The sequence below is a fragment of the Symphodus melops genome, assembly GCF_947650265.1.
Source record: "Symphodus melops genome assembly, chromosome: 13".
NCBI classification, from domain to species: domain Eukaryota; kingdom Metazoa; phylum Chordata; class Actinopteri; order Labriformes; family Labridae; genus Symphodus; species Symphodus melops.
This window is the reverse complement of record NC_136703.1, coordinates 13,000,676-13,012,241: the sequence shown is the minus strand read 5'-3', so window position 1 is coordinate 13,012,241 and position 11,566 is coordinate 13,000,676. Positions and strand designations below refer to the sequence as shown.

Sequence of the window (11,566 nt, the reverse complement as noted above, 5' to 3'; positions counted from 1 at the left end):
GAACTTGCTCAAAGGCGTCGCCTCATTTACAGCACAGCTAGGTTGCTTTAAACATAAACATGCAGAAAATTAAGTCTAAAGCTGAAACGTTACAGTTCTATCTATCTCAGTCATCTTCTCAGCCAGAAACGTAATGTCTGAAGCTGCAGGACAAAAAGAAGAAGAGGATAGATAAAAATGAATACACATGAAAGTAGTGGGGGATCAAGGAGAGGAAGAGTAGTGGTGACTGAAAAGATGAACAAGAGGGGCATCGAAGAGCAGAAACTCTGGCAGGTGGAGGGAAAGCAGAAAGAGATGGTGGGAGGCTTGAACGAAGAGAAAAGCAGATAAGGGAGAGAGAAGGGGGGGGAGCGGAGCGAGAAGGAGAGACAGCATGAGGAGTACAGTAAGAGAAAGGCGGGGAAGACCGAGGAAAACATTGGGTTGTGAGTCATCCACAAGCAGAAAGCCAGCAGAGACCCCCTCCTCAGCTCTTGTGGGATATTAACAAAGAGTGAGTGATGAATGACTGCTCCTTGGATGCAGAGAAAAATAGAGGGGGAAAAAAAAATCTTTCTCAGGATTCTGATTGAGGCTCTTTTGATGTGAAGGAATGTGATGAATGAGTTGCAGAGTACACATCAGCACTATCGCTTATTGTGATGCTTAAAAGCTTCATGCATGCAGAAATCTTGAAACATCTAATGATGGATTCCAGCATGAGTCTGAGCATTGAAGAACACTCCCAGTTTTTAATGATGGTTTGTGGTGGAGAAGATTTATTCGTTGAAAGTCACAAAGCAACTGCTACATTCCCCCAATAATTGCCTTCTTTAACACCTACTCCCCCAAATCCTTCTTTCTGTCTTCTCTCAAGATGTTAAGTGACTGCAGTGCTCATCCCTCTTACTCCTGCTCATGTATTTGCTTTCAAAGAAGACACACACACGCACAAAATTGCTTTGTGTATGTTTTTCAGCACACACCAGAAGAGGCAGAAATAGCTCTAGACTGTGAGGAAAAGGATAACTGCGGCTATGTGAATGTGACTTGTGCTTGTCCTAGTCTGGAGAAAAAATATTACAAAGTGCAGAGAACCAGTGACTTTCTTATTGTCTTTCCCAATCTGCTTAAAGCCTTCCTCTGCTCTTCTGATTTCTCCTATATATCCAGTTTTGAGCTGCAGCTCATCTCCCAGAAATTCACTGTCTTTGAAGAACCCATGAAAGCTGACAGACTCAGCGTTTTTAAACATTAAAGTAGAAATTGTACTGTTTTCTCTGAGGTCTGAGTTTAATAGCTTCTCGGTTGCTAGTAGGTATCACCTTCAGGAAAGTCCTTGTTCCAACCTTTTTCTTTAAAGTATAGTGGTCTGCGAGGTTTGTACATCTGGTTTTTAACCAGTACAGTCAAAATGAGTTAGGCCTCACTGGGAAGAGGACTCCATCTGCATTATGGATGTTTCCCCAAACCTCAGAAACCAAACCTCCAGTGGAAGAAATGCATTTATTTTGAATATTTTCTCGCCCTTCTCTCTGCACTTAAAAAAATAGGTCTGAAAAATTGCTCCAGGCTACAATATTTTAGGATGATTTCTATTCAGACAATGTAATGGAGTTCATAGGTGCTGTCCATGGTGCTAAAGAAAGCCACATTCATAAAAAGATTGTTTTAGACTGTACAGAATCCTATGAGTATTTACTGTTGTTGAGGAAATAAATTTATACAGTCTTTCACTTGAAACGTTATTACCTAACGTGCCAACATTATACAACTCTTAACTTCAACTAAGATTGATGGAAACTAGCAGCATAAAAAGCAGAATCCACAACTTTTCAAAGTCCTCATAAGTCAGCAGACAGGCCTGGGTTATTATGATTGATGGATAATCCATATCCACCAATAAGCTAACGATATGTTTGAATGTTTTTTTTTGGGTAGCATTATTGAGCATAATCTTTTATTTATATTTGGATACTGATTATAATTATCTGTGACCACGCCACGACACGTCACACATACTCAACATACATGAAACACAGAGGTAGATACTCAATAAGATCAACCCTTGATCTTGATTGATCTTTCCCTGGCATGAAGGTAGTCATAACCATCACAACATATTACAGCTGCCGAGAACATTTAGGAAGTAATCCAATAGTTTTAGTTCAGTGTACTGTAGTGAGCAAACAAGAAGTGATCTAAAATGGCTGTCAAAGTGTACATGAATGGAAAAAAAGATGTTAGATAATGTGTATATACTTGTATAGATATACATAGAGAAGTTTTTGTGTAATCAGTTGATGTATTGTGCTAATACAAGCTTGAGTTTGGGTGCTGGGTCTTATATATTTGATATAACCATTAATGTTTTATTTTTATATTCAGGTCTGGTGAATGTTCAGCAGTTATACTGGAGTCTTCTGGGGCCCGAGGCAGATATTCACAGGAGGCCACTAAAGCCACTGTCATAACCATTACGTTACAAATATTCTTACACCAACAATAAAATGAGCACACTCTTATTTCAAATGCACCTCAATGTAATTTAGCAGAAGTGTTATTTAAGTGTCTCTCCTCCACAGATGAAGCTGGACTAGCAGCATTCAGTCATTTACTTTCATCTTTAATTAACATTTTCTACTCTATCCTCTAAGCTTTCTGTATCCTCTCTATTTTCAAAGTCACACATGCTATGCACCTCTTCATTTCCGTTTTCACAGCCAGGGAGAGTGCTTTCTGAAGGAGCCTCCTCGTGAGTCCTCGTGAGGTCTCTTACCGTGAGGTTTCAACCTCTGCACATTTAAAACCACTGCTGTGGCTTAGAGCAGTCGTCTGCCTTGCCTGCTGTCAAGCTGAGCCTCTGTGCATGTTTGTGTTTCACCTCAGGAAAGTTGAAGCTATAGGGCTGTCACAATAAGCAGAAACCTTCCATTGGGCAAAGTGGAGTTCCACACCAAAGCTCCCCACTGAATTGTAGCTGGACTTGACCTGCTTTTCTATTCTCTGATTACTCAAAGTCCTTTTTAAACTCCATGTCACAGTCACCATTCAGACCTATGTGCTATGTAAAGTGTCCATCAGTATTAACTGATATCCATTCTTACACATACACACACCACTGACGCAGCAGCTGGACTGCACATGCTTTGTTTCAGAGACGTCCAACTCCACCACTGAGCCAACGAAGCTGCATCAAGCGATACAGGACATCCAAACGTGTTAGAGAAGAAGAAAAGCTTGCAGTCTGACCATCAAACAAAGTTTCATTGTGCGATACAGAGTGTGCTCCGTGTTGAAAACATCTGAAGTATCTATAAAGGTCACTTCGCTCAGTCTATCAATGAAAGTATTACTTTTCATTTATTTACACATTTATCATGTGTACTGTAAATTCTAAGTTATGGTGGGATAAAAGAGACCTTCCATAGTGATGACATATATCCCATTTCTTTTCAAATTTATGGTAATCCCTTACACAGAGATGTCACCGTAACTTCCAGACTCACGTCTCAAAGACATTATGAACAGATTTGGTTGCTGTCAGGTAAAAACAAGATGTTTTGAGGGCTAATGCTGGAAACACCCAGCAGGGATTTTCCTTTTTTCCCTAAAGCACAAGAGGGAAACACCACTCTAATTTTGGGTTACCTGTTTGTCAAAATGCTACACCTAGCCATCAATTTTTTTGTGATAAAATTGTGATCTATGATAAATAATCAGACGACCACCACTAATAGAAATGTGCACTTGAAGGTTGAGATGAGATACAATAGTGAAATCATTCTCAAGCACTCCTCCTCCAGGGAAAAAAAAGGCCTGGGTTTGCAGGTAGTAGCATCTTCATGATTTCCACTTTGAAGTAATGGTGTGTGCGAGGAATCCATTACTTTAGCCATATAACCAGCTGTGATGCTTGTGGGGGTATGTGACACTCCATTTCCTTTCATTTCCTGTCGTCACTGCCAAGCCCTCATTCTCTCAGTGTCTGGTGAAAGAAAATTAAAGGAAATGCATTTTCCTCCCAAATTATGGGTCTCTTTTTTTAGGTCAAAAACACGTATTCTGTTTTTTGTGAAACAAGTGCACTGCCTTAAAATAGCATGCGGTGCAGCAGAGGAGAAAAAAAGGCAAGCGGATGTAAAATTTGCAGAGATCCTCATGCAAATTCAATCTCAGGCGTTGTCTCGTCCTGATTACAATTCGAGCAATCTCAGGAGTCTGCCCCCCCTCTGCTGCCAGGAGAGATTATAACTGACTATAATCTCAGGCACAGCCTCAGGACACCAGAGGAATTCATTGTTTTTTCCCTTTTTCCGTGATTACCTGGATTCACTTTAGACCAGGTTTAGTCCTGCTTTGGTGTAGGAAGGCAGAGCGTCTCGCCTGCTTTAACCTGTGCCTTACATTTCATCATGTTGTCTGACAACAAATTCCTGCTCGTCCTGCTTTGTTGTAAATGTCAAATGTTGCTGATGGTCTGTTTTACTTTTGTAGGTTAGGGTTTTTAGGCTGTTTCATAACCAGTTTTATTTGAATGCTATCAAATAATTTCCTCACAATAACTCTCAGATGCTTTTACTTGTGATGGGCTATATTTATTTGGACTATTCGTAGTTTTATTTTAGTAATGGATCTGAATACTTCCTCTCACTCGTCTTCATCATACGGGGCTGCCGATGAGACCATGACCTATTGTTTATCCCAGATCTCCTTCCTCTCACATGCAGGGAAATTCCACACAGGAGCCACTTGTTCGTCCTTTAGAAGCTCAGGAGGCGACTCCTGCTGGCTTCTCATATCATCAACCTGGCAACCCATGACGGGGACATGTCAGCGTAGCGCCTTTGAGGTCTCTGAACGTCGCACAGACTGTATTACAATTGGTAGTGCAGACTAATGGGACGCGTAAGGATCAGGGCCAACTGGATCGATTGTGTCGTTTGTTTGGAGCTATTACACCGCTTACTCCTTTTCTATGGAGGTGATGAGGTGTATACCAGCAAATAAGTGAGTCATAGTTAGCCCTCAGCAAGGCTATTACAGTGTTCAGTTTGTTACATTATTTGTATTTTTGTGCAAACAATGGGACTTCTGAGAGGGGAGTCATTACTATATAGTTTGCTGCAAACTGTCAAACAATACATGATTTTTTCCCTCTATTTTGATACATCTCAGTCATGCTGCAGAAACCTAATCCCCCTTATTAATTGACAAGCAGGGCATGTAGGAATGAGTTTCCAACACACTACTGCCATCTTGGGGGGAATAACAGTAGTGCAAGAGGAACACAGATAACAAATTGTGTAGCTTATATGTAGTCAAATTTCTGTGAAAATTGATGAAGAATTATTTGTGTATGCAGTTGAAAAAAGTTAATTTGCTATAGAAAGTCACCGGGATTTATATGCAGATATTAGATGAATGCATCAAGGAAACCATTCACACGAACTGCCTGTATTCAACACCAATGAAGCGCTTACAGTCGTTATATTAAACTTTGCATATAAACACCCAAAGAAAAAAGTTTATAACCCATCAATTACATTTTAGTCACACACGCATCTTATTTAGAATTAAAGCTGGTTTATGATCTGAGTGATAAACAACTTCAGAATGAATAATAGCTTGAATAATAGCTTGAAGATTTGGAATATTGGTTGTGGGAACAATTAGAAATAAAACACCCATTAAAGCATGGTAGCAATAGAAGCTGAAGTGGTTGGTGGATATTAAAGTAACAATATGCAACTTTTTCCCCTATAGTAAATGTCGTTTTAAGCTTGATCTAAGAGCTCAACAGTATTCAGCAGAGAATGTTGACTCAGTAAGTTTTGCACAGCCGTCCTCTCTCCTCAAATTGACTTGTAGATATCTATATTTAACCTGTAATTTAGAAACTTTCTCAAATGAATGTAAGGGAGAAAATGTTTGTTTTTTTTGCAGTTTAGGACAAAAAAAAAAGAAAACACTTCAACAATAATGGTATAACTTTATTCACACAGTAACTTTTCAAACCTTTGCTTTACAGTTTAGACATTCACAGGAGTTTGTTTAACAATGTTTGACAGTTGTGTGAAAAGACTGATCTGGTACATGGCACAAAATAAGTCTGTAAACAAGCATTGTAACACTTCAGCTTTTAAGATACAAATAAAACGCGTTGGTATTCCAAAATCCAGAGTGGAACCTTTTTCAACCGCTAAAGGCTCAAGAACAAAAAGTGACCATTCATTTTAAAAGACAGTCGGCATTAATGGCCAAAGAACATAACTTCAGAACTTTAGTTTACAAACATGAATTACAAACAACTTTCAACTGAACTGCAGCCAGTCAGGATGTGCAATCCTTTCATAATTTAGAGCAACAAAACTGAACATGTGTTTCGATCACAGAAAAACCTATCATTAGCCCCCATGGTGAAAGAGGACAAAGGTTCAAGCATCATCTGACGGGAACACTTCACGGAGACTCCGGTAATCGTTTTGATCACGTCTACTTCTTCTACATGCAAGGCCGTCTACATGAATCGGAGGCCCCAGAAGAAATAAATGTTAATCATAGAGCTTTGGGGGAAAAAAACAAAACACAATACGTTAGGCTCAAAGTGCTCACTGCTTACACACACACACACACACACACACACAAGGCCTCTTAGACGTAAAACTTAAACATCCGGTGACATTATGCTGAGGTCATCATTTTCATCACACTCTGGAGAAAGGCGAAACTGTTGCACAACACTCAGCGGTAGGAGGCCACAGGCTTTGAAGTCCTCCTCTGTAAAGAGGAGGTCCTTTAACACGCGTGTTTCAAGCTCCACGATGTACTCCTGCTGCACCTCGCTCAGTGAGCTCTGTGACGTGCAGCAGCTGTTATCCTGGCTTCTTTGCAGCAGAGTCTCCCTGCCATTCTGACACCCCGCATGTTTACTGTTCTTACTCGAATAACTGTAGTTTGACATGATGTTGTCGTCCTGATCGACGCCCCGCCCACTGTGCGGACTCATGCTGGAGCTATCTGAAAACGTGCGCTTACTTGTGGCGTTTTCACGTCTTTTACACTGACTGTAGAAGCTTTCATTTGACACGGTCTCTTTGATTATTTTGGCGTTTGCTTCAAAAGGTTTTCTCGTGGTCTGGACAGGCTTCAAGCAGGCCTTTGTGTTTGTCAGGCTCTCCACTGGAGCCGTGTTAAGATGGGTGAGTTTACAGAGCGCCACAGACTCCGCGGCCATCATCTCCTCAGACACCGTCTCGACGATGTCGAGACTCCACATGTCCCCTGCTCCTCTTCGGTCTTTGTAAGGGGGGATTTTTCTATTCAGTTCAATCAGGGTGTAGTCAAATTCCTTCTCACTACTTTCTGTGTCCATCTCCTCCTCAGAAGCATCCTGCTCCAGCCTCTCTGCCTGCCAGCCTTCTTCACAGGAATTCTTCAAACCCCTTACAGGTGAATCAAATATCACTCCTTTGGGAGCGAGGGGTTTGAAATGTCTGCGATGAAGGCTGCTGTAGAATGAGGAGCTGAGTGTGCTCTCTGGCTGTCTCGTCATGTAGTGTTGGACTGACTCAGGCACCAGGATCTCATGCCGCTTCCTGCTGGGCAGCAAAGCAGAGATACTTTCAGGTATGTAGTTTCTTGTAATGGGTAGAATGGAGGTAGGTTTAAGTGCTGAGACAAAGTCCTCAAGCTCTTGGTAAGAAGAGTGGTCGGAGTAGGGAACCACATGGACATTGGGGTGAAAAGAGACCAGGGGCCTGCTGGTGGGTAAGATGGCCAAAGTGGGATGTTCTTTATTCCACTGTTGCAGAGCTGCAGAGCAGATCGCTGACTGTGCCACGACACGGATACGACCAGCTCCGGTATCAGTGGTGAAGACATCCGGCAGCTCGAGGGCTTTCAGGGTCTCCATCCTCTCAAAGCTCACTTCGATCCAAGTTTTGAACTCCATGGCCAGGTCTAGCAGCAGGGACTCCTTACCCAGCTCATACAGGCCTGCAAGGGAATGCGAACCAGTATTACAGCTTGTGTTTTTAGCTGCCTCAGGCGAGTGCAAGGCCACTGAGATAAGCCTTTTATGTAGAGGAAGCACTAGAAATAAGTAAGTCAGAATAATAAAGGCAGAATAATAATAATAATTAAAAAAAACAGCACACACAAAAAATAATGCAAGGAAGTAATTACTTTTTAAAATGACCATTATATTTGTGGTGAGGTAAATGTACATGAGGATAACTTTCAAAATAATATCACCTATGACGACATCGTGGTTGGGATGGCTGCGGATGATCTCTTTGATCTGTTGAGTGGCTCGCTGTCTGGAGGGCAGGGTCCGATTGGGGTCACAGTTGGTGTTGTCCAGGTACAGGATGTCTATAGTGATGTTGGTCCTCAAGCAGGGCTCACGCAACATCGAGGGAGAATATCTGAAGTCACCTGAATTCAAAAATGTGTCGGTGATAAGGCTAAGGGGAAGTGATAATAACAAAGTCCATAGTTTAAGATTTCCTACATTACATCCAGAAACCAACAGATACAGTGTTCTGCCCACACGTTCAGATACCGACCAGTGTACAGAATGGAGCCGAAGTAGCCCTCGAAGAGAAACATGACAGCTCCTGGACAGTGGTTGGCATCCATCAGTGTGACTGTCAGTCTCTCCTTGCTGATGTCATCCAGTGGCAGCATGTGTGGCTCCCCCAGCTCTAAAGGATGAATCCACTGTTCTTTTACCTAAGCAGAAATAGAAATGACCAGCAGAAGATAACTTACTGAGTGTCAAAAAGAAAAACAGATTAGAAGTTTATACCAAAAAAAACAAACAAACCCATAAACAATTTCACATTATTTAAACATTAAATAAATAGTGCTCGTGGAAACTTCTCCAAGTTGATCTGTTGGCTCTGCTTTGTCCCACACCAAACAGAGGCTTCTTTTGTCATGATATTGTAACATACAAATAATAAAATGTTCAAACCTTATATGCACCGATGACCCAACCTGGACTGTAACCACTATATTTACTATATAATATTTTACAATGTCAAAAAGCATTGCAACATCGTTTTTTGGGGGGGCTAAGGACCTTCCAGTGCATTTAGTTTTAATTTCTACAAAAAATATAATGGATTTGTGGAACTAGGTTGTAACAGAAGTAAATGTGTTGTTACTTTGTAAACTAAACACTTCATTCACACTGGATGGCAAAAGTACGACCATCTCTTCTTACTCTTTACAGCCCATGAAGATGAAATGTCCCCGATGATAAATAACATGCCGAGTGCTTTTCCTCCGTGAGTGAGTCTAATATACATCGTGTGTGTCAGCTTTCATTTGAGCCCTCACCTGCAGTTTGAGTCTGAGCAGGTTGGCTGTGGTTGGTGAGCAATAGATGGGTCTGTCGCTCCAGGTGGATTTCAACCCCGACGTGTGGTCACTGTGCATGTGGGACAGGAAAAACAACCGTGTGCCCGGACACTTCCGGATCTGCCAGAAGTCTACAGCCAGCGGGGTGTAAGGTATGACTTTCCCGTTTATGGACATTTTCACGCTCAGCAGGTCGACCAGTGTTTCTCACTAAATGTTGATTAACACCAGAGTTTCAAAGAAACGTCGCTGTAGCATCCTGTGTAGCATTTTCGGCTAAACACTCGTTGTTATTCGCGACGTCTTCATCACGTCTTCATGCAAAATGAAATTCTGCTGTTGTCAGTTTCTCCTCCGAAGAAGCTGAATAATGCATCTTTACATTACTAAATGTCAACATTCGCCCCGCCATTTCTGTTTTCAATTTAAAGCCAGCGTAACGCCTGTTCCTGTAATGCTTCTCTTCGGGTGTTGGGCTGTAGCTGGCCTAATGCTCGTTGGGTCACACTGCCACCTGCTGGGAGGAGAGAGTGCGATCCTGTCTGGTTCCTTCTTGACCATTTGGATAAGGTTCTGCTGGCCTGGTCGGGATTTAAAATTTGAAGAATAAAAAGCTCGATGAAACGTAAAACCATCACATTTCTACCGAGGTAATGAAACAAATAAACAGCCACAAAAAAAAAAAACATTGATTGAAAATATCTATCTTTTTGTAAAAATGAGTCACTCTCAATGAGAATTATGATGTTGAATAATAAGGGATATTAAGTAATAATTTAAATATTGAAAATCCAGCTTTTGTGAAAGGTCAACTTCATAATTTTTGGCTGGAGAAACAATTCCATGTATGTATAACCTTTTCATGTGTGTGAAAAAAACATTGGCATGAGACAAGGAATGTTAAAAATTCTTCAGACCAAATAAAGTAGACGAATTGGGGGGGAAAAAAATGTATGAGGAGCTGAACAGAAATAATAGATGTTCGCCAATCACAGATACACATCTTAATTTATCGGATGTTTACATAAGATATAATGGCTATTTTTTATTCTTCTCACTCAAATTCTTTTAATACCTTTGATTCCTATGAGACAAAGATTAACAACATTTCGTTAAATCATAAAATGAATACACAATAAACATCTCCAGTTGACTGAATTGCGTTCTACTGTCCAGCAGATGGTGCCATGAGAAAGAATAATGTCAAAACAAAAAGAGATTCTTTAGGACATGAAGGCTATTTGTCAGAAACTCAGATTCTGTTACGAGATATATGGTTGGCTCTTCTTGACCGAGTCTGTGTACTACAGATCGACATAGAATATATCTTGCATGTTTCTTACAGAAAATAAGCTAATATGAGAATGACTTCATATTGGGTAATTTACTTACTGAAATTCAACAACTGAACCATCTGGCTTGATGCTTTACACACACACACACACACACACACACACACACACACACACAGACACACACACGCATTTGCAAACTGCTCCCTTTTCAGGATTACACCTGGGAGTACATGCACATATTCTTACCATACAGCCTGTGCCTACTCCTCACATACAGAAGGTCATTAATCATATTCTGCTTTGCAGTTAATTATCGAACACACACACACACACATACACACACACACACACACACACACACACACACCACCCCCTGTGGAAACATAACGATGGAGATGACATACATTCCGGTGATTAACTAAACAGGAGGTAGTAGATCTCAGTTCTCACAAATCATTGGAATCCCTCTAGCTATTCAAATGTTATACTCTGTGATACATTATACAGCCTTTACATTATTGCTCTTAGTACAGGGCAACTTCATAAAGTCAAGGAGGAAGTCTAAAAGTCATTAGTTACAAATGGGCACCAAGTTTTGAGAGTATGACACATAATACTTTCAGGTTGTGTTGTTTTCTTTTGGAGCGCTTCATATTTAGTTCTTGCTTGACTAATAGTTCGGCCTCTGAAGAGTTAACACAAACGTATACATGCACAGAAGCAGTGCTGCAGATGGACTGGAATATTGATCATGAGGCAATGATTCCTAAAATAAGAGACCAGACTTCAAAAGGATGTAAAGCTGTTCTGGATGAAAAAAAAAATACTGGAAACAAACATGTTAATTGTGTTCATAGAATATAAATTGTATCCATTATTTATCAGCTACACTTGTATTAAAGATGAAACACCATAACAGT

General features: G+C 40.8%; 1 protein-coding gene across 1 annotated transcript; it reads right to left on the bottom strand.

Annotated features, from left to right (window-relative positions):
- Positions 1–5,954: 5,954 nt before the first annotated feature.
- On the bottom strand, positions 5,955–9,945 carry dclre1b (DNA cross-link repair 1B). Its single transcript, XM_079359923.1, has 4 exons — positions 9,331–9,945; positions 8,553–8,718; positions 8,239–8,421; positions 5,955–7,980 (listed from the first exon to the last, which is right to left on the bottom strand). Exons 1-4 carry the CDS (start codon positions 9,526–9,528, stop codon positions 6,650–6,652), a joined length of 1,878 nt encoding a protein of 625 aa, XP_079216049.1. The 5' UTR covers positions 9,529–9,945; the 3' UTR covers positions 5,955–6,649.
- Positions 9,946–11,566: the final 1,621 nt, after the last annotated feature.

Excerpts from the sequence above, each read along its gene's own strand:
- dclre1b (XM_079359923.1), bottom strand. The coding sequence starts at position 9,528 with ATGTCCATAAACGGGAAAGTCATACCTTACACCCCGCTGGCTGTAGAC. Across the intron at positions 8,719-9,330 it reads TGCTCAGACTCAAACTGCAG|GTAAAAGAACAGTGGATTCA; the intron begins GTGAGGGCTCAA and ends ATTTCTGCTTAG. Across the intron at positions 8,422-8,552 it reads CGGCTCCATTCTGTACACTG|GTGACTTCAGATATTCTCCC; the intron begins GTCGGTATCTGA and ends TTTTGAATTCAG.